The 23,760-nt window shown below is 40.1% G+C and overlaps 1 protein-coding gene across 14 annotated transcripts in view; it reads left to right on the top strand.

Moving 5' to 3' along the window:
- Nucleotides 1-23,760, top strand: part of MACROH2A1 (macroH2A.1 histone) — a 76,688-nt gene that overhangs the window by 33,289 nt on the left and 19,639 nt on the right. For 9 of the 14 annotated variants that reach the window (XR_012505643.1, XR_012505642.1, XR_012505644.1 and 6 more), the window contains exon 5: nucleotides 18,261-18,371. Coding sequence is in view for 10 of the 14 variants with exons in the window: in XM_074360705.1 (XP_074216806.1) it covers nucleotides 18,261-18,371 (111 nt within the window). In the remaining 4 variants the exon portion in view is untranslated. Of the gene's footprint in view, nucleotides 1-18,260; nucleotides 18,372-18,884; nucleotides 18,912-23,760 lie in introns of those variants that run through there. The other 5 variants (XM_074360706.1, XM_074360704.1, XM_074360709.1 and 2 more) reach the window with 3 other exon arrangements.

Genomic DNA, 23,760 nt, shown 5'->3' with positions numbered 1-23,760 from the left:
GCCTGAAAACAACAAAATTTAAATTCCTCTTGCCAACAGGCCCCCACCCCATCCCACCCGGCTCAGAATCACTCCCAGCTCTTTGAGAGAGAAACCCAATACTGAAGAGTATCCTGTAAGTTATTTCCAGATACTGCACTCAACCTGGCTCACAAGTCCTGGAGGAGGTTGGGCAGGTGGGGATTTCACAGAATGCTCCATTACTCATTCCTGCTAACTATAAAATTAGCAGATTGAACGGTTTCCTTTTCTCTTTGCAACATTTGCGTTTGTGGGGAGAAGCAGGACAGGGAAGGCAGGGGGAAGTGCTTGTTCCACCCCTCTTTAAATGTTAAAAAAGAAGACAGGTGCCAAATCCATTGTCTCTTGATCTTGGGCCTCAGGGAGCTGGCTGCCCACAGAGCAGGGCCCTTGGTGCTTGGTAGGCACTGGGGACCCCCAGGGGCAGGACTGTACCCCCTCATATAGCCTTCCTGCGCTGCGACCAGAGCCATGGCCTTGCTCATGTGGGCTGCTGCTCTCTGATGTTCAAAAGCACCTCTCCAACTAGAGTGTCTCTTGCAACCGTGGGTTAAACCTTGCTCCATGTCACCCGCAGTCTTCTGCTGGAGTTTTTGTCCCATGACTTTCTGAACTTCCCAACTGACCGAACACTAAAATGCTTTTTCTTTCTTTTGGACTTGAAACATAGAGGGTGCTTTTGTGTATGTGTGCGTGTGTGTCTTTAGTGTCTAGTAGCTATATTTGGAACTCAGTGTTTCTAATAACCATATGCCAATAATCACTTGAACGCTCAACTTTTCCCTTGATTACAAAAGCAGGAAGTCTGTTATGGTGGTCTGTTTTTCTTCCACACAATAAAACACATTGTCTGCTTACTGTACCAGTATTTGGCTAACATTAAACCCTGGGGGAAGCTGAAATTGGAACCGTGAACAGCTAATTTTCAAAACATTTGTTTAATGTAAATTGTGGTGTCAGCTCCCAGAATCAGCGAAGAACCCTGCATCTCCAGGTTTCAGTGGAATGTTCTGAAAATAACCTTTCCAGAAACATGCAGAGAAAGCCTTAGTAACATGCTAAAGCACTTGTAGTGAAAGGGGGTTGGTATTTTTCAAGTGTCAACACTTGAATTCCAAATCATAATTTTTCCCCCAATTCTCTGTAATTGGAAGGTTTTGAAAGTCTCCAGTTGTGACAGCTGAGTCAGCTAGAGTGGAAACTGTTAGAGAAGGCAGCACGACCCACTGGGGGCTGGGAGTCTGGGGCCCTGGCAGTGCGTTGGGGTTCTTCCTTCCTACCTGGGAGGCTTCAGGCAAGTCTTTGCCTCAGTTTACCACCCCCCACCATGAAGTGATGGGGTCCAGTCCAGCCTTATAAATTCAGTTACTCTAGTGAGCAATCACATAATGTCTCTGGGTGATATGTGTAAGCATTTGGATGGTACAGAGGAGTGTGCAGTAATAAAATCTCTCTCACACCACAGCCCTCCCTCTCTCCTCCCCAGGGCAGTTTCCATAGTGAGTTTTCATGTACCCTTCCAAAAAGTATGCGCATAAGAGCGTATAGATATATAAAGCCTTCCCTATCCTGTTAGCCTTTGAAAATATATATATGAGTCATGTTACCCAATGTTTTGGCAGTGTGTTAGTGGCTACAGGTGCCAGCTCACCTGGCTTTGTATTATTCCAACTCTGCCAGTTCTTGGCTGGGTGACTTTGGGCAGTTATTTAACTTCTCTGGTATCTCAGTTTTCCTCATCTGTAAAATGGAGGCATAACACAGGCTGGTTGGGAGGCTTACTAGAGAGTTCATGTGCAGTGCTTACAGTGGTTTCTGGCACAAATGTCTACCTTGGCAGTTCTCCCTTTCCTCGGCATGTGGAGTTTCATGGTATGACTCCAGTTACTGGTACGATATGCAGAACCGATGTAACCAGTTCTCCGGGATTGTTTTAGCATCCATTCTGACAAACAGTGCTGCGGTGACCATCGTTGTGTGGCGGGTCTCTGCTCACGTGCAACTGTGTCTATAGGAGAAAGTCTTCAAGGTGGACTCGCTGAGGCAGACAGTGTATTTTTAACCTTTGATGGCTGTTACTCACATATACAGCATATGGTCCCATTAAGAAATTTCAAAAGTGATATTATTCTTTTCACATTTGACACAGAGTTGTTTAAAGAAGATGGATCCATTCGATCCGTATTTATGGAGTCTCCATGTGCTGGTTTCCTCTTCTTGGTAGTGAGGCTACAGCAGTGGACCAAAGGCCCTCGCCCTCCCTTGGTGCTCAGTGAGCTCTGGTCTAGTGAGAGAGACAGAGTTGTTACAGAAGGTGGGGCGAGTGGATGCTTTGACCAAAATAAAGTGGGGTGATGGTGTGGTAGTGTTGTCTTACATAGATGGTCAGGTGAGACTTCTCTGGTAAGGTGACACTTGGATAGACCTGAGGGAGTAAGGTATCTGGGCATTCAAGTGACTAAGAAGAGAGAGCTCTTGGCATAGGGTGGGAGCATTCCTGGCTCCTCCCAGAAAAAACGTGACAGGCCTTCATGTGGGGTCCCTAATTTTTCATAACATGGATGGCTTTGGCAGTCAGGGCAGCCTGGGGACCCTTCTCAAGATAAGGTTTTCAAATGTATAAAATACTAAAGATTCAAAGGAAACCATTTATGCCTGAACCTCCCATGTTAAGACCCCTTGTCAGAATGCTCACCAAAAGTCATAGTGTAATCTTTTAGGGCATCTCCAAGAAGATAGTTTTTGCCAAAAGTTTTGATAAACAATAATCTTACCTAGGACTTTTCAAAGTAAACACACACTACCTCCCCAACTGAACTCCACCCCCGTGTGCAAATCACTCCTGGATCAAGAAGATACGCTAGCTCCTCACTACCTGGCAGAAAGCCCAGGATGATTTTGGTAAAGTGCCTCTTTCTTTTTTGAGAAATACTTAAACTGCAAGTGAGTGATTAATATTCTGGTAAGGGATGCCAAAGAAAGGATTGGTTCTTTTGAGAAGCTGCCATCCTTGCAAAATTTTGCTGACTTTTTAATGAAGTTTCCGGAGGCTCAAACATCAGAGCGAACAAGACTGGGTAATCTCGGGTTGATAATTTCACACACGTCTTTTTGAATAGTCAGTTCTGTAGATTCTTAAATATATCTCCCACTGACTGTGACCTTACCGGTTTTCTGCTCCTCAGAACAGAGCTGAGTGCATGCACAGTACATGGAGTTTTGGGGTTTGTAGAACAACATGCATTTCTAAAAACATCAATCGTTTTTGGAAATTGACAAAGTATTGCTTGTTAGCTTTTGTCACCCGGGGCCAGGATATGAAAAGAATCGACCACCTACTATCACCATTTCATATAAGAAAGAGCATTTTAATACCAAAAAGTTAGGAAGGAATATAATCTCAGACAACAGACCTTATGAAAAACTTAGAACACAGTACTGTTGGAACGTAGTGACATCTCATGAGACAACTGTGCAGACCTGAAGCACCCTGTCACAGGCTGCAAAACTTGCAGAGAAGAGGCACGCATTGTCTGCCAGTTGGACAGAGTGGAGGCAACAGGAAAGGAATGGCTGGTCTCACACAGGGTTTTTACCGCTTTCTCTGTCTTGGCCACCCATTTAGTCAGTTCGCCTGCCTTATCTCATTTTCCCGATGTGGAAGCTAAGACTTAAGAAAGGTGAGCCATTTGACCAAGGCTATGCAGCTAGTAGAATCAGGACTCAAATGCAAAAGTTCCGATACAGTGTCACTTGTGTGTCCTGTGACTGTGGACCACTTCCCTTGGCAGAATCCCCTCTGGTCTATTGGTAGAAGGCTGCAAAGCCGCCCACTGCAGGGTGTGTGGGGCAACAGTTTAAAAAAATTTTTTAATATTATATTCTGGCCTCTCATTAAATTTATTTGTGCATTCATGATACATAGTCTGTTTATAATTTCCACCTCTCACCCTCTACAGTATTCTTGCTTTTCCTCATTTTATTAAGTTATAAATGACATATGTAATGTATACCTTTTAGGTGCACAGCATAATGATTTGACTTAATGTGTATCGTGAAATGATCGTTTCACAATAAGTGTAGTTAACATCCATCTCATGTAGATACAGAAAAAAATGTTTTTTAACTTGCGATGAGACCTCTTAGGATCTACTCTAACAGATTTCCTATATGTCACACAGCAGTGTTCACTGTAATCATCATGTTGTACATTACATCCCCAGTACTTATTTAACTGGAAGTTTGTACCTTTGACCACCTTCCTCCAATCCCTCAACCCCCTGCCCCTGGTAACCAGAAATCTGATCTCTGTTTTTCTGTGAGTTTGGTTTTTTATTATTATTTTTTAAGATTCCACATATGAGAATGACTATTTGATATTTGTCTTTCTTTGTCTGACTTATTTCTCTTAGCATAATACTGTCAAGGTCCATCGATTTTGTTGCAGGTGGCAGAATTTACTTCATTTTTATGGCTGAGTAATATTCCATTTTGTTTATATAGGTGTATATATATGTGTGTGTATCATATTTTCTTTATCCTTTCATCTACTGATGACACTTAGGTGGTTTCCATATTTCCATATCTTGTAAATAATGCTGTGGTGAACAGCTTGCCTTTTCATTTTGTTGATGGTTTCCTTTGCTGTGCAGAAACTTTTTAGATGTATCCTACTCGTTTATTTTTGCTTTTGTTGCCTTTTCTTATGGTGTCAAATCCAAAAAATCATTGTCAAGATTGATAACAAAAAGCTTACTGTTTGTTTTCTTCTAGGAGTTTTATGGTTTCTGGTCTTATGTTCAAGTCTTTAACCATTTTGAGGTAATTGTTGTGTATAGTGTAAGGTAGTGGTGCAGTTTTACCCTTAGTTGTGGCTGTCCAGTTTTCCCAACACCATTTATTGAAATCACTGTCTTGTCTTTACTGTATTCTTGGCTCCTTTGTTGTAAATTAATTGGCCATATATGCATGGGTTTATTTCTGGGCTCTGTATTCTACTCTGTTGATCTGTGTGTCTTTTTATGCCCATGCCATACTCTTGATTACTAAAACTTTATAATGTAGTTTGAAGTCAAGGAGCGTGATGCCTCCAGATACGTTCTTTCTCAAGATAGCTTTGGTTATTTGGGGGTCTTTCATGGTTCCATACAAATTTTAGATTGTTCTATTTCTGTGAAAAATGGCTTTGGACTTTGGATAGGGATTGCATTGAATCTTTAGATTGCTTTGGGCATTATGGACATTTTACAGTATTAACTCTTCCAGTCCTTAATTACAGAATATATTTACTTTTATTTGGATCTTTAATTTCTTTCATCAGTGTCTTATAGTTTTCATTGTGTAGGGCTTTCACCTCCTTGGTTAAATTTAATCCTAGGTATTCCTTTTAGTGCGGTTGTAAATGGGATTACTTTCTTAATTTCTCTCTCTGATAATTCATTATTAGTGTATGGAAATACTGCAGAAAAAAAAAAAAGAAATACTGCAGGTATCTGTATTGATTTTGTATCCTGTAACTTTACTGAATCCATTTACTAGTTTTAATAATTTTTTTGGTGGATTCCTTAGGATTTTCTACATATAATATCATGTCATTTGCAAATAGTAGTTTTACTTCTTCCTTCCTCATTTGGATACCTTTTCTTTTTCCCTAATTGCTGTAGCTAAGACTTTCAGACTATGTTGAGTAGCAGTGGTAAGAGTATGCATCCTTATCTTGTTCCTGTTCTTAGAGGAAGAGCTCTCCGCTTTTCATCGTGAGTATGATGTTAGCTGTAGGCTTGGCATATATGGCCTCTATTATGTTGGGGTATGTTCGCTCTGTATCCACTTTGTTGAGAGTTTTAAAATCACAGATAGACGTTGAATTTTGTCAAATGCTTTTTCTGCATCTGTTCAGATGATACTGGAATCATCATATGACTTTTTATCCTTCATTAGTTAATGTGGTGTATTACATTGATGGATTTGTTGAACCATCTTTGCATCCTTCGAATGAGTTCCACTTGATCATGGTGTATTATCCTTTTAAAAGATTGTTGAATTCAATTTGCTAGTATTTTATTGAGAATTTTTCCATCTGTGTTCATCAGGGATATTGGCTTGTAATTTTAGTTATTTATTTATTTCTTTAGTGTCCTTGTCTGGTTTTGGTTCAGGATAATGCTGGCCTTGTACAATGAGTTTGGAGCATTTCCAACTCTTCTACATTTTGCAAGAATTTGCAAACGATTGATATTAATTCTTCCTTAAATGTTTGGTAGAATTCACCTGTAAAGCTGTCTGGTCCTGGACTTCTGTTTGTTGGATTACAGATTCGATCTCATTACTAGTAATTGATCTGTTCCGTTTTCTGCTTCTTCATGACACCCTCTTGCTAGGTTGTATGTTTCTAGGAATTTATCCATTACTTCTAGGGTGTCCAGTTTGTCAGCATATAATTGTCATAGTAGTCTTTTGTGATCCTTTGTACTCGTGTGGTATCGGTTTAATGTCTCTTTAATTTCTGATTTTAGTCGTTTGAGTTATTTCTCTTTTTTCTTTCTGAGTCTAGCTAGTTTTTATATTTTCAGAGAACCACCTATTCCATTTATCATTTCTGCTGTCTTTTTAGTTGCTATTTCATGTATTTCTCCTCTGGTCTTTATTTCCTTCTACCATTTTTGGGCTTCAGTTCTTTTTCTAGTTCCTTCAGTTATAAAGTTAGGTTGTTTAGTTGAGATGGTCTGTTTGTTTTGATGTAGGCATTTATAGCTATAAACTTCCCTTTTAGAATTGCTTTTGCTGCATCTCGTAAGTTCTGGCATGTTGTATTTCCATTTTTATTTGTCTTAAAGTATTTTATTTCTCTTTTGATTTTCTCTTTGACCCACTGTTGTTTAGTAGCATGTTGTTTAATCTTCACATATTTGTGATTTTTCCAGTTGTCTTGTAGTTGATTTCAGGTTTTGTACCATTGTGGTCAGAAAAGATGCTAGATATGATTTCAGTTTTCTTAAAATTTATTAAGTCTTGTTTTGTGGCCTAACGTGGTATATTCTGGAGAATATTCCATGTATGCTTGAGAGGAATGTATATTGTTTCTTTGGGCAGAATATTCTATATGTATCTGTTAAGTCCATCAGGTTTAACATGTTGTTTAAGGTCCATGTTTACTTATTGATCTTCTGTATGGATGATCTCTCCGTTGATGAAAGCAGGGTATTAAAGTCCCCTATTATTACTGTGTTGCTGTCTGTTTCTCCCTTTAGTTCTGTTAATATTTGCCTTATATATTTATTTGTTCCTAAGTTGGGTGCATATTTAGAAATATTATATCCTCTTGTTGGATTGACTTCTTTATTACTATATAATGCCATTCATTGTCTGTCATTGCAGTCTTTGTTTTAAAGTCTATTTTGTCTGATACAAGTGTAGCTACCCCAGTTTTCTTTTGGGTTCCATTTACTTGGGAAATCTTTTTCCATCCCTTTACTTTCAGTCTGTGTTTATCCCGACATCTGAAGTTGGTCTCTTGTGACAGCATATAAACAGGTATTGTATGTTTATCCATTCAGCTGTTCAGTGTCCTTTTTTTGTTGTTGCAATTGTATTTTGCTTTATTTTATAAATATTTTCCATAAAAATTTGAAATGTAAAGAAAAAAATAACCAAATGTAATAGCTTAATAGAAATTAAATGTTTCTTTAAAGGAAACTCATGACACAAATATGAAACTATCACTGGAATTAGTAAATATCAAAATCAGTGTTAAGATTTTAATTACTATATAGAGACTATATTTTTGTATATATATTTTTATTGAAATATAGTCAGTTTATAGTGTTGTGTCAATTTTTTGTGTGCAGCATGTTTGTCATACGTGAACTGTTTTATAAATAAGTTTTTTTTTTTTAGATTCCACATATGAATGCTATTAAGTTGTATGAGCTGCTATATATTCTGGAAATTAAGCCTTTGTCAGTCTCATCTTTTGCAAATATTTTCTCCCATTCTGTAGGTTGTCATTTTGTTTTGCTTATGGTTTCCTTTGCTGTGCAAAAGCTTATAAATTAGGTCCCATTTAAAAATTTTTGCTTTTATTTCTATTGTCTAGGTAGACTGCCTTAGGACAACATTGCTAAGATTTATGTCAGATAATGTTTTGCTTTTGTTTTCTTTTAAGAGGTTTATAGTGTCTTGTCTTATGTTTAATTTAAGTCTTTAAGCCATTTTGAGTTTATTTTTGTGTAAGGTGTGTGGGAGTGTTCAAACTTCATTGATTTACATGTAGCTGTCCAGTTTTCCCAAAACCATTTGCTGAAGAGACTGTCTTTACTCCATTGTGTGTTCTTGCCTCCTTTGTCAAAGATTAATTGACCAAAAGTTTGTGGGTTTATTTCTGGGGTCTCTATTCTGTTCCATTGATTCATATGTCTGTTTTTGTACCAATACCATGCTCTTTTGATTACTGTAGCTCTGTAGTATTGTCTGAAGTCTGGGAGGGTTATATTACTCCAGCTTCATTCTTCTTCAGTATTGCTTTGGCAATTATGGGTCTTTTGTGATTCCATATAAATTTTAGCAATATTTGTTTTAGTTCTGTGAAATATGTCCTGGGTAATTTGATAGTGATTGCATTAAATCTGTAGATTGCTTTGAGCAGTATGGCCATTTTAACAATATTAATTCTTCTGATCCAAGAACATGGGATATCTTTCCATTTCTTTAAGTCATCTTTCTTTAGTCAATGTTTTGTAGTTCTCGTATAAGTCTTTTACTTCCTTGGTCAGATTTATTTCTAAGTATTTTATTTTTTTGGATGCAATTTAAAAAGGGATTGTTTCTTTACTTTCCTTTTCTGATATTTCATTGTTAGTGTAAAGAAATACCACTGATTTCTGTATGTTAATCTTGTATCCTCTTACCTTGCTGAATTCTTTTATCAGCTCTAGTAGTTTTTGTGTGGAGCCTTTAGGGTTTTCTATATATAGTATCATGTCATCTGCATGTAATGACAGTTTTACCTCTTGTCTTCTAATTTGGATCCCTTTTTATTTTTTTTTTCTTGTCTAATTGCTATCAACCACTCTGTCTTTTGATTGGAGAATTTAGTCCATTCACATTTTTAAAAAATTTACATATATGTACTATTCATTGCTTCTAAAACAGTTTAGGGCTTTAGCTTTTTAAACTTACATAGTTATCAAAGTAATAAAGCCAACCACAAAGTAAGAGTCAACAGAATGCAGTAATCCAATCATAAAGGACAGTCAAATGTGCTTACATGTATTCAAGAAATCAGTCATCTAAGTTATAAATAATAAGTAGTTCATTTGTGTCCCCCCCCCCTTTTTTTTTTTTAAAGATTCCACATATAAGCAATACCATATGTCATTTTTTTTTCCCTTTCTGGTTTACTTCACTTAGAAGGACGATCTCCAGGTCCATCCATGTTGCTGCAAATGACATTATTTTATTGAAGAGACTGTCTTTTCTCCATTGTATATTCTTGCCTCCTTTGCTGTAGATTAATTGACCATAAGTGCATGGGTTTATTTCTGGACTTTCTATCCTATTCCATTGATCTATGTATTTGTTTTTGTGCCAGTACCATACTGTTTTGATTACTGTAGCTTTGAAGTACAGTCTGATGTCACGAAGTGTGATTCCCCCAGCTCCATTCTTTTCAAGATTCTTCTTGCTATTCAGGGTCTTTGTGTTTCCATACAAATTTTAACATTTTTTGTTCCAGCTCTGTGAAAAATGTCATTGGTAATTTGATAGAGATTGCATTGAATCTGTACGTTGCCTTGGGTAGTATGGACATTTTAACAATATTGATTCTTCCAGTCCAAGAACACAGTGTATCTTTACATTTGTTAATGTTGTCTTCAGTTTTTTCCATCATTGTCTTAATAGTTTTTGGAGCACAGGTCTTTTGCTTCCTTGGGTAGGTTTATTCCTAGGTATTTTATTCTTTTTGGTGTGATGGTAAATGGTACTGTTTCCTTACTTTCTTTTTCTGCTATTTCATTGCTAGTGTATAGAAATGCAACTGATTCCTGTATATTAATTTTGTATCCTGCAACTTTACCAAATTCATTGATGAGTTCTGGTAGTTTTCTGGGCACTTCTTTAGGGTTTTCTATGAAGAGTATCATGACATCTGCAAACAGTGACAGCTTTAGTTCTTTGTTTCCAGTTTGGATTTCTTTTCTTCTTCTCTGCTCTGGTAGGGCTTCCAAAACTATGTTGAATAAAAGTGGCAAGAGTGGGCATCCTTGTCTTATTCCTGATCCTAGAGGAAATGCTTTAGTTTTGCCCCATTAAGTATGATGTTACCTGTGGGTTTGTCATGTATGGCCTTTGTTATGTTGAGGTATGTTCCTTCTATGACCACTTTCTGGGGATTTTTTTTTATCATAAATGAATGTATTTTATCAAAAGCTTTTCTGCGTCATGGTGTATGATCCTTTTAATGCATTGTTGGAGTCTATTTGCTGGTATTTTGTTGAGGATTTTTGCATCTTATATTCGTAAGTGATACTGCCCTGTAATTTTTTTTGTGATATCTTTGTTTGATTTTGATATCAGGGTGATCATGGGCTCACAAAATGAGTTTTGAAGTGTTCCTTCCTCTTCAATTTTTTGGGATAGTTTCAGAAGGATAGGTGTTAACTCTTCTCTAAATGTTTAGTATAATTCACCTGTGAAGCATTCTGGTCCTGGACTTTTGTTTGTTGGGAGTTTTTAAATTACTGATTTAATTTCAGTATTGGTAATTGGTCTATTATATTGTCTTTTTCTTCCTGGTTCAGTCCTGGCAAATTGTACCTTTCTAAGAAATTGTCCATTTCTCCTAGGTTTTCCTTTTTGTTGGCATATAGTTGCTCATAGCAGCCTCTTAGAATCCCTTGTAATTTCCATGGTGTTGGTTATAACTTCTTTTTTATTTCTGATTTTATTCATTTGGGCCCTCTCCCTTTTTTTCTTAATGAGTCTGACTGAAGGTTTATCAATTTTATTTATCTTTTCAAAGAATGAGCTTTCAGTTTCATTTATTTTTTCTATTTTTTTAGTCTCTTTCATTTATTTCTTCTCTAATCTTTATGATTTCTTTTCTTCTACTAACTATTGGTTTTGTTTGTTCATCTTTCTCTAGCTGCTTTAGACGTAAGATTAGGTTGTTTACTTGAGATTTTTCTTCTTTCCTGAGGTAGGCTTGTATCGCTATAAACTTCCCTCTGAGAACTGCTTTTGCTATATCCCAGAGGTTTTAGATGATTGTGTTTTCATTTTCATTTGTCTGAAAGTATTCTTTTATTTCCTCTTTGATTTCTTCAGTGATCCTTTGGTTGTTTAGTAGCATATTGTTTAGCCTCTACATGTTTGCAGCTTTTTTCCTTGTAGTTGACTTCTAACCTTATAGCATTGTGGTTGGAAGAGATGCTTGATACGATTTCAGGTTTCTTAAATTTATTGAGGTTAGCTTTGTGGGCCAATAAGTGGTCAGTTCTGGAGAGTGTTGCCTGTGCACTTGAGAAGAATGTGTATTCTGTTGCTTTCAGGTGGAATGCTCTATAGATATCATTTAAGTCTGTCTGGTCTAATGTGTTATTTAGGGCCTGTGTTTCCTTATTGATTTTCTGTCTAGATGGTCTGTCCATTGATGTAAGTGGGGTGTTAAGGTCACCCACTATTATTGTGTTATTGTCAATTTCTCCTTTTATGTGTGTTAACAATTGCCTTATATATTGAGGTGCTCCTATGTTGGGTGCATATATACTTAAAATTGTTATATCCTCTTCTTGGATTGATCCCTCAAGTATTATGTAGCATCCTTTCTCTTCTAACAGTCTTTATTTTAAATTGTATTTTGTCTGATACAAGTATTGCTACTCTAGCATTCTTTTGATTTCTGTTTGCATGGAATATCTTTTTCCATCCCCTTACTTTCAACCTGTATGTGGCTTTAGCTCTGAAGTGGGTATCTTGTAGACAGCATATATATGGGTCTTGTTTTTGTGTCCATTCAGCCAGTCTGTGTCTTTTGGTTGGAGTGTTTAAATCTATTTATATTTAAGGTAATTATTGATACATATGTTCTTATTGCCATTTTGTTAATTATTTTGGGTTTGTTTTTGTAGGTCTTTTTTTTTTTCTCTTTGTCCTCCTTTCTTGTGGTTTGATGATTAGAGAAATTCCTTTAACATTTGTTTTAAAGCTGATTTGGTGGTGTTGAATTCTTTTAGTTTTTGTTTATCTGTGAAACTTTTGATTTCTCCATCAAATCTGAATGAGAGCCTTGCTGGATAGAGTATTCTTGGTTGTCTCTTTTCCTCTTTCATCACTTTAAACATATCATGCCACTCCCTTCTGGCCTGTAGAGTTTCTGCTGAAAAATCAGCTGATAACTTTATGGGAATTCCCTTGTATGTTATTTGTTGCTTTTCTCTTACTGATTTTAACATTTTCTCCTTATCCTTAATTGTCAGTTTGATTACTGTGTACCTTGGTGTATTCCTCCTTGGGTTGATCCTGTGTGGAACTCTCTGCACTTCCTGGACTTGGGTGACTTTTTCCTTTCCCAAGTTAGGGAAGTTTTCAGTTATTATCTCTTCAAAAATTTTCTCAGGTCCTTTCTCTTCTCTTTCTGGGACCCCTATAATACGAATATTAGTGCGCTTCATATTGTCCCAGAGTTCTCTTAAACTATCCTGTTTCTTTCCGTTCTTTTTTCTGTTCTGTAGTAGTGATTTCCACTAATACATCATCTAGCTCACTGATCCGTTCTTCTGCCTCATCTAGTCTATTCTTGTTTCCTTCTAGTGTGTTACTCATTTCAGTGATTTCATTCTGTGGGTATTCTTTATATTTTCCAACTCTTTGTTAAAAATTTCTCTCTCTGCATCTATATGCCACATCTCTGAATATCTTTGCCGTCATTATTCTGAACTGTTTCTCGGATAAATTGCCTATCTCCTCATCACTTATTTCTTCTGGCTTTTTATCTTGTGCCTTAGCCTGGAAGATAATCCTCTGCCACCTCTGTCTCTCTCTTTGTATTTTTAGGTAGGTTGGTTATGTTTCTCAACCTTGGAGAAGTGGCCCTCCTATGCATCCCAGCAGTAAACTCCTCTTCTGTCACCCAAGGGCTAGGGTCCAGCCTGTCCCAGTGTAGAGGTTTGGGGATCATTTATTTCTGGTATCTGCCCCCTGGTGGATGAGGCTAGACTAGTCTTATACAGGTTTCTTGGCAGGAGGAGTCGGTGCCTGCCCACTGCTGGGTGAAGCTTGGTCCTGGACCTCTGGTGGGTAGGGCAGTGTCTAGAGGCCTTTGTGGCTTAGGAAGTTTGCTGATGGGTGGGTCTGTGTTCCCACCCAGTATGCTGTTTTGCTTGAGGCTTCCCTATAGGCTGTAGGGTGGGGCTAGGTCTTGGTGCTAATGATCCAATCAAGATGTCAGCCTCCAGGAGAGCTCATGTAGATGAACACTCCCAGAATGTCTGCCACCAGCTTTTATGTCCCCTGGATGAGCTGTAGCTGTCCCCTACCTCCCCAGGAGACCCTCCAAAACCAGCAGGCAGGTCTGGCCCAGGTTCTAATGAAATCACTGCCTCTGCCCTTGGACCTGGCATACACGAGATTCTGTATAGTTCCCAAGAGAATGAAGTCTCTGTTTCCCCCAGTCCCTTGGGGCTTTTGGAGTTAAGCCCCACTGGTGTTCAAAACCAGATGTCCTGGGGTCTTCTTCTCTCAGTGCTGGGACCCCAGGCTGGGGAGCCTGACATAGGGCTCAGAATTCTCACTCCTGTGGGAGGGCCTTTGTGACTTAATTACTCTTCAACTTGTGGGTCACCCACCCAGGGGGTATGGGGCCCACTTATATCATGAGCACGCCCCTCCTACCGTCCTGCTGTGGTTCCCTCTCTGTTTCCAGTTGAGGATCTTTTTTGTTAGATCCTTCTATTTTTTTGGTTGGTTGTTTAGCAGTCAGTTGTGGTTTTGCTTTTGCTGTGAGGAGAGGCGAGCTCATGGTCCTACTACTATACCATATTGGCCAGAAGGAAATCTTCTAGCCCATTTCCATTTAAACTATTGATAGATATGTACTTATTCCCACTTGATTAATTGTTTTTTGGCTATTTTGTAGTTCCTCTGCTTCTTCTCTTGCTCTCTTCCTTTGTGATTTGATGATTTTTTTAGTGATATGCTTACATTCCTTTGTCTTTCTCTTTTGTGTTTCTGCTATAGGCTTTTGCTTTGTGTTTACCATAAGACTTAACTTATATTTATAACAGGATTTTAAGCTGATAAGTTTGTTCCCATTTTAAAACTACGTTTTTGCTCTCCCCTCCACATTTTATGTTTTTGCCATCACAATTTTGCATCTTTTTATCTTGTGTAGCCTTTAACTAATTATTGTAGTTACAGTAATTTTTAGTACTTTAGTCTTTTAAACTTTAGACTAGCTTAACAAGTGATTAATCCACCACCTTTACTATGTATTTACCTTTACCAGTAAGACTTAAACTTTCATGTTTCCCTGTTACTAATTAGTGCCTTTTCTTTTCAGCATAAAGAAGTCCCCTTATCATTTCTAGTAAGGCCAGTTTAGTGGTGATGAACTCCTTTAGCTTTTGCTTGTCTGCAGAACTCTTTCTGTATTCTTCACTTCTGAAGGATAGCTTTGCTGGGTAGAGTATTCTTGGCTGGAAGTTTTTTTTACTTTTAGCACTTGGAAAAATAATGCCAAGTCCCTCCTGGCCTGCAAAGTTTCTGCTAAAAAAATCTGCTAATAGGCTTATGGGAGTTTTCTTATAGGTAACAAGTTGTTTTCCCTCTTGCTGTTTTTAAGGTTTTTCTCCTTGTCTTTAACTTTTGCCATTTTAATTATAATGTGTCTTGGCATGGTTCTCTTTGTGTTGTTCTTATTTGGAACTCCCTCGGCTTCCTGGCAGGATTTTCTTCTTTTTTATGACTGAATAATATTCCATTGTATGTGCATGTATACCACATTTTCTTCATCCATTCATCTGTTGTTGGACAGTTAGGTTGTTTCCATGTCTTGGCTATTATAAATGAAGCTTCTATGAGCATGGGGTGCAGGTATCTCCTCAGTAGAGTGTTTTCATTTCCTTTGGATATATTCTCAGAAGTAGAATTGCAGGAGCACATGGTGGTTATTTTTAATTTTCTGAAGAACCTGCATACTTTTTTCCCATAATGACTGAACTAGTTTACAGTGTGGGGCAACAGCTTTAATGCAGGTGGCCATAAGCAAATGAATCATTGCTAAAAATTACCAGAATTAATTATCACATGTTAAGCTTTATAACCTGGCTACATTGGCATCTGCTGACTGGTTTCAGGGTCACAGGGAAGCTCTCAGGCCCCCTTCTCCAATAAAACCAGCTCCAGTTCCCAGATGCCTGAAATTCTTTCATTTAGGGCTTTCTCACCTCTTAAAATCCAAGTATCCTTGGGCAGAAGCACTAAATCTTTATCTGCTTATCAACTGCATTCCACTCTGGAGCATTTACTGAGCGCCTCCTGTATGAATGGAGTTCACTGGGTAGAGCAGTGGTTTTTGAACTTTTTTGCTTGCATACTTCCTAAAGCATTTTAAAAAATCTTTATATCTGACACATTTAAAATCTGGCAGCTGAACTTTTCATAATAAACTTAAATATCTGAAAGGGGTATAATTTTGATATATAATAAATATTGACATTTAAAAGGAAAATTGTTTCATCACTCATTTAAATGTAGCCAAAGAAATCTAAATACCGTGATGATTTGCTATACCACAAAATACACAGAGGCTCCTTTTTAACAGTTGGAAAATTTACATTATGATTCTCCTTTGAGCCCTTATTTCTCTTTCTCTTGCCCCGCAGAATGTTATCCTGATGTAACACTTTTTTTTTTTTTTTTGGTTATAGTATGTTATTGATCTACACAAAACAAAAATAATATATAGAAATTCAAATTTATTTTGAAAAAATTTCTTGTGATCATAAAAGCACTGAATGTTATGGTTTCTACAAGATTGAATAGTTGCCATATTTATTAATGATACATAATTGATCAAACCAACAAATACTTTACAAATTTTAATTTTAACTATTAAGAAGAAAATAAAATTTTCTTGGAATTGTATCATGTAACAGGATGGATGGAGATAAAACTTTTTCAGTTAACTCAAGTATCTAGGATAAATGTTACTTATCTGAATGAATGTTAATGTTGCTCAAATGAGTCAGGGTTCATAATCCTATATTTTTATATTTATAGGCATAAGTGCCTGGAAAATCTTGTTCACAAAAATAATTAAATGGGAATGGAAAGGATTTTGTTATAGCAACATCACTCAATCCTCTGAACTTTTTCTGAGTTACATGCCAACAATCACATAGTAATCTGTCATCAATTTGTTTTAATAAATGCTTTATTTTAGAATTGTTTTAGATTTACAGAAGTTACAAAGCCAGTACAGAGAGTTCTTAAATATCCTTCACCCAGTTTCCCTGTTGTTAACGTCTTCCATTACACTGATACATTCATCACAACTAAGAAACCAGCATTGGAACATTACTATTAACTAAATTCCATCAATCTGTTCTTTAATGATCTATCAGCTGTTAACTTAATTTGGTATTTCTTCAGTTTTGTTGAAAGCACAGAATTAGAAACATCTGACTTGTGAAAGGATTTGTCATCCAGCCTTTTCCCTTCCTGATTTCCTGGAAAGTAGATCAAAAAAAGGCCTTACTAAGACTTACCATTTAATAGTTGATTATACCTGTTTCTGTTACACTTGTCAAATCTGACACACTCAAAGTATTAGGAAAACCAAAATAGTGATAATTTTAATATATCTTTGCTAATACCATGTTTCTTGATAAAATGCTTTTTGTCTTAGCATTTATATCTAAACCTTGCAGCATCAAATTTAGCTCATTTAATTTATGGAAAATGTTCCAGGGTAGCCATATAACCTAAATTCCAAAGCAATCCTTATTGTTAAAGCTCGTAGCAAAATTAGACCTTATTTTTCAGTGTAAGTAAAAACGTTGATATATTAACGAATTTGGATCCTAACAGGGCAAATGGATAGGGCAGAGCCTTGCCCCAAGTTTACTGTCCAGATCCTTCCTTCAGGAAGTCATGGCCATTTGTAATATTTCTTACCTCCTAATTTCTTGATTTGCACCCACTGGACCATCCTTCAGAAGTGATGTACTTTTTGATAACAATTAGGGGAAGGGAAAAGGTGAAGTATCTCAACAAAAATTGCCATTGTTCCCACTTTTCTTCACTTGATAATATATCTGAATGCAAAAAGATTTCCAAGTGAGCCAAAATACCCATTTCTAATACAAGCCTTGTCCTTAACAGAAATATCTAAAAGATTGGGAAAGGCATGCATCCCTCTTTGAAGGGTGGTGCACCATGCTAATGCCTACTCTTGGGGAGTGGGAGAAGTGATTGTGGAGGGAGACCCAGCATGAAACTTTGACTGCAGGCTCAGATCCATTTTAGGAAGAAGTACATTAGGAAGTTGAGGATCTGGGAAGTAATTAAACCTCTCTACACAACATACCCTTGCAAGGCTCTTGGAAACCCCAGGATGCAGATACTTCAGACTGAATGATGCTGGGAGGAGGCCTAAGAGCCTGCCAAGATCCATGCCCACAACAGGGGGGATGAGGCATCCCAAGGGGACAGATGGGCTTACCAGCAGTTTCCATATGGATCTTTCTCCAAGACTGGTCTTAATGAAGGAGGGTGGGAGAGTCTTACCTCCTGGGCTTGGGAGGGTGATGGTCCTTGGTCTGCTTTTTGGCTCTTTGAGGACTAAAGGCCCAGAGCAGTTTGTTTTTATCCCAGACATGAGTACCGTACAGCCATCTAGAAAGTGAAGACCCTGAATTAAGAGACATTTAGTGGTCTAAAGTTATGCAAGTGGTTCTGTTCTAAATTATCACTGTAAAATTTTGCCTTTTAAGTAACTGGTTTTTTTAATATTATGAAAGTGATGAAGATACAGTTTAGCACTCTTTATAAAACTTTTGGACTTCAAAGTAAGCCTGCAGCACCCACTTTGAAAAATGCTAGTTATGTGTTAGTTTCCTGTTTTCTCTTGAGTATTACAGGCAAGGTTTTCCATTCGCCTGCCTGTTATGTTAGAAAAGCCTAGACTCGCGTAGTCTCTGCCTGTGCGGGCCTCATACTGACTCTTCTATTTGTGCAAGAAGAAGCAGGGAGAAGTCAGCAAGGCAGCCAGTGCCGACAGCACGACTGAGGGCACGCCTGGCGATGGTTTCACCGTGCTCTCCACCAAGAGCCTCTTCCTCGGCCAGAAGGTAGGCAAATGCGTGGCCCTGGTCTGCTCGCAGGCCCTGGGACAGATCGGTACCTCTGTCAGCAGGAAGGCCCGCTCGGGGCCACTCCTGGCCTCGTGGGCATGGGTGGAGAGAGAGTGGGTGGCAGGGCTTTAGGACAGGCCTCAGGGCTGGCCAAGGCGGGGGTGCTGGGAGGAGATGGGCAGGCTGAAAGGGGAGACAGTGGTAAAGAAGAAGGACAGTGTTTCCTGTGGGGGGTCGGAACACCCCGGGCTTAGTCTGTGGAAGCAGCTGTGTATGTGGGATGACCTGGTCATCCTATAGCACTGGCCAGAAAAACAGCCAGAAATCAAAACCAGATCCTGGAAAAGGAAAGATCTGCAGGCAGCCCAGGTGTTCTGGTGGGCACCAAAGGTAGAGCCCTGATCCAAGGGGGCAGGATTGTTTCTAGACACAAAGCGGGTGCACTAAGCCATCCGAGGGCTCCTCAAGCCAATCGTCTGTTTGTTTTAACTGTGGGCAATATGTTTTCAGCCACCCCAGTGATGCAGCTTTGCCAGGACGCCATGGTTTTGTAACAGATGATTCACTTTTGTTGAAAATAAAAATGATGCAAAGGCTTGTAAGACCAGAGAATGAGAGTTAATTAGTATTTCTCTGTTAACACCAAAAAATGGGGTGGAAAGAGAGGGAATTTTCTGAATTTCTTTTTTTTTTTTACCCTACATTAAAAAAAAAAAAAAGGCATGAATTTGACCTTCCATATAAGTTGTGCTTAGTTTGAATGGTTAACCACTTGGTTCTGAAGCTGCATCATTTTTAAAACTTCACTGTCAGTTTTCTTTTGCATCTCAGTGACGCAGTCCTCCTGCTCACCTCATCACAAGTGCTCCTTCCCCCCCTCCCTCTTCCTGTCACTAATTGCAATCAGGCTCTCATGATGCAATTCCTGTGGTGGATTCTGTGTTCCAGCAAATAACCATTACAGTGTACATTTTATAACCATTATCTGTATTTTGTATGCATTTTTCAAAGGAAAAAAAAATAAGCAGTACTAGTTGTCATCTTAAGGTCTGGGGCTTCAAAAGTTTTTGTTTAAAATATTTTTTGTTTATTTATAAAATTTCAGCTCAGCAGTGAAGGCAACCACTGGGTCTCTTTTCACACCCTTTAACATGTCCTTTGGGTAATAGGTGGAAAGTTAATGTGACCTGTCATCCAGATTGCTTTGGTTTGAACTAAAGTGTGAAAAGCCCCTGCGCAAATAGCAGTGTGACTTTGGGGCTAGTTTCAGTGTGCTTCAGGTCCCTAGTGCTGACCATCAGCCGGGACTTGGAAGCCTGTTCAGCAGGTAGAACAGTTCAGCCTCTGGGGCCACTCTCCCTCACTCCTCCCCCTGCCTCTCCCTTGGGTGCCCTGACCCTGGCCTCTCCCTTCCCTGTGTTCTTGCTCTCTCCTGCCGGTTACCCCAAAACCAGCTTCCAGTCAGAACTCCTCACACCCCTTTGCTGGATGAACTCAAATATTTGCAGAATAGCAATACTCAGCCATGCAAATGTCCATGTATAAACGGAGATGCCCTTCTTGCCCTTGGGATCAGGCCTGCGTCTATATCTGCTGCACGTGAGCCCTGGAAGGGAGGCAACAAAGGCTGCAAACACATTTCTAGCTCCTCTGCACACCAAGCAGCACCATCTCCTCCTCCATTTGGGGACACCTAGTCTCAGGCCTCAGGACCAGGCACCTCAGGCAGGAAAGTACCAGAAAGTACAAATCTAGCTAATCCTGTACCCGACAGAGTTTGGGAAGAGGAGTCCAAAAAGCTGTAGAGAAGCACTGATACTCTGTAAATAGTTTACAGGCATGTTATCTAATATTATTTAGGAAATAGAGGAACATGGAAGAAATAGGCTTAACAGGGAAACTAGTGTGCCTGCTAGATATCTTGACTTTTGAAAGGAGAATCTGAGTGCTTGGAGCCCAGTGTAAAACAGTCAGCTATGAGAGAAGGAACTCCGTGCAGAACCAGAAAGAACACCTGCTTTCTTTCCTTTATCACACAGTCAAGTGTGATAGGTGGGACAGAACCCCAAAATACCCTGAGACTGCCTTTCCGGTAAATATACTTCCCAAGACGCACACATCCAGGATGAGCTACCCCCAATTCCAGCTTTGCAGACTGCCTTTAGCAGAGTAAACTGGGTCTCCCCAAATGTGGTGTCACAGAATAAAGCGGCAACTCAAGTCACCCTAGGCACCCTGTTAGGAACTCGTGTCCTAGCAGCCCTTTCGGGAACCCTGTGCCCCTTCAGCATGAGATGGAGTGTGTTCATAGCTGGGAGCATTATTTTGAAGCAGTACTTTCTGGCCCTTTATTCATTTTTACTGTCGGGTGAAAGTCATGGCATATAGTGCAAAGGGGGCAAAAGTGGTAAAACTGACATACAGGAATTTTTACACAAAGCGCATTTTAAAATGTCATTATTACAGACATTAATTTTGACTTGGATCTTAGGAAATGTTTCAAAAAGCATACTTGACAGTGATGACTGTATACTACCCTGTGTCTGTAAATCTTATTTTCCACCCGTGACAATGAAACCAATGCTAGAATAGTGCAAGCAAGCTGAGGTCAGAAAAAGTGATACTCTGCTTGCTACAGCCCTGTAAGGCTGGTTGCTAAGCTCCTGGCCGGAGAAGCCAGCCCAGGGCTTTGGAGCCTGGGGTCTAAGTGTTGTTGATGATGTATTTCACATACTGATGTCTCAGGAGTAATCACCCTCATTACTCTCTGATTTTACCCAGTGTTCACACACATTGTTGAATTGTTTTCAAAAGGAGAACAGTGATGTGAATCTGAACTGACTAAATGTTTTTCCTTTGTGGTTCAGTGGAGATTCCCAGCTTCTTTTCAGAGACTTAAAAAGTTTTATGTCCAAACAGAGTACTTCCAGTGTGCATTTCTGTAAATCTGTGTCAGTGGTAGTGGATGACGTAGGCTTCCCTGGAAGAATCAGTGTTATTAGAAGCAGTTTGGAAGGCAGTGTAGAGGGTGTGAGTGAGTCTCTGTGCCTCCCCAACTATCAGGATTGCAGTCGCAGTCCTACAGGCCACGAGAGACAGGGGTAGGTTTCGTGGGTTTTCTCCCTCAGATCCAGATGCCCTCGTCCCAGGGGCTGGGAACAGGAAGGAGAGAGGGAGCACTGGAAGCGGTAGTCAGGAGGAAAGGGCTGCCACCCGCTTCCACCCTGTGGCTGATGATTGGCTTCTGAGCCAGCTGAGGGTGCTCACGAAGCCATGCTCCCGGGTCTCCAGCAGTGCCCACGCGTGTCCTTATCTTTGTGTGGCACATTCTAGCCCGAAACCCACCAGATGCCATCGCCAGGCCTGAGGTCTCGGGGGGAATTTAGGCCAGGGATGCGTACAGGCTGGGCAGAAAAGGAGCCCCTTCATCCCAGAGGCCAGGGCAGGAGTGGGCCCTGGAGCAGGCCCCAGGGAGCACATGGTTCTCCATGGGGACACAGAATCAGTTTTATGGAGAACCTCACCTTTCCATCCTCCTTAGTAGAAGTGGACTGTGGGGACAGGAAAAGACTTGCATTTTCTGTGGCAAGCACAGGAAAAGAAGACCGGTCAGTCTCCTTCCTTGTCCATGGTGGGGGAGTAAGAGATAACCACATTTTGACAGTGACAGGATGACTCAACATGTCAGTCAGATCATCTTTAATGATCACTTTTATTTCCTAAAATTGAATTTCTGATTATAAATTTTAAAAAAAATAGGATTCTTCTATTTCCTGTGCCAAATATGTCATATCAAGGCAGCCTGGATGTCCATCCAGTAGCTCCAAGCCATCAGCTCCTTCCTTATCATGGGCAAGCTGCCTCCTGACCTGCCCTCACTTGTGGGTGCCGCCCTCCCTTCCAGGATGGCCATGTTGGCTCTGAACCACCTCAGGTCCCAGCTAGGCCAAGGGCCCGGCTCCTGAGCTCTGGCCTTAGCAGTTAGCCCTGTTTTCAGGGAAGGGGTTTGTTGACTTCATCTCAGAGGTATGTCTGGATGTTTGACATTCAATTCCAGGTCTATTTGTGGGCTCATAGGAACCAAACCCTGTCTTAGGCACTGTATGGCCCTCAGGCAGGAGGCAACCCACTCTCTGTCTCCAAGGAGCTTTTTACCCTAATGAGTTCCATCAGGAGTGGACAACAAGGGTTAAGTGGCATAATCACTCGAGGGAAGACGGGGTAGTGTAGACATCAGAGGCTGGCTGCTGCAGAGCCCACTAAGATGAGCATCACCAGGTCCCAGTGGTGGAAGAGCTCTTGAAGGACACTTGGCCCAGTCCCTTTCTCCCAACTCTACAGCCAAGTGGGGCCCCCTCTCTGCTCTGCCACTTGTAATACTCTGAGGTCACTCTCTCCAGTGGCCAGCAGTCTTCACAGATATTTTAAATTCCCCATGCTGTGGTTTAAAACTTAGTTTTCCATGTTTCCCAATGTTAAGATAAGGAAGTAGTCACCTTATTCAAATTCTGAAATCATTAATGACCTGCCTCCGTTCCAGAAAATCAGACTAAACTTGGCAATTTTCATAGTTCCCCAGAAACCCTGCTTTTCCAGCCCACAAATACCCCTGTGCTTCAGACAGCCATGTGCCCCTTTGGCTGAGAGGCCCAGGTGGATTTGACCCTGGGTGGGCTTGGAGGGGGCCTGGGACCTCCTAGGACTGGCATCTATCCCGGCCCTACCAGGCCTGTGTGTCCTCTGCACAGCGAGATCCTTTTCAGGCATGTGTGTACATGGCCTGTGTCCATCTTTCTGTCCAGGGGCATCTGTCTTTGTGTATGATCATTTCACTGTTGGCTGCTGCCCACCGGTCCAGCCTGCCCAAGCCAAGATATTGCCCATTTGTCTTTCCAAAGTGCCTGAAGCAATTTGTCCTCTCCTCTCCCCATTCTTCTCCCAAACACACAAATACACCTCCATCCCCGGCCCCTCCACTAAGCGCATGCTTTATAGTCCTCTATATTTGTACATATTTAACAACAAGACTGTTTTGTGGCTCATCCCCTCATCCTGAGGACTTCGGCTGAGCCTGGCACACAGCAGAGTGTAGTTGGAAAGTCAGGACTCAGATGTGGGTGAGAATGAACCAGCACTTGGTTAGCTGGGGCTTCTCAGTGCTGGTAGCAGTGGCTTCCTGAGATGCAGTAGTGTATGCTTCCAAGAGCAGGGCTGCCTCTGGTAAGAGGGGAGGTGATGAGCCCAGAGTGAACTGGGGAATCTCCGAGGATCTTGAGTTCTCTTTGCAACCACTCCCTCGCTTCAGCAAGGCTGTGAAGTCCCACAGTGTCCCCAGAAAGCCCATTCCCCTAGAGAAGAGGAGTTCTCCCCAGGCAGAGTCTCAGTC

Source organism: Camelus bactrianus, chromosome 3 (assembly GCF_048773025.1).
Source record: "Camelus bactrianus isolate YW-2024 breed Bactrian camel chromosome 3, ASM4877302v1, whole genome shotgun sequence".
In the NCBI taxonomy this organism is placed as follows: Eukaryota; Metazoa; Chordata; class Mammalia; order Artiodactyla; family Camelidae; genus Camelus; species Camelus bactrianus.
The sequence above is the reverse complement of the archived record's forward strand: the minus strand, read 5'-3'. Positions and strand labels throughout refer to the sequence as shown.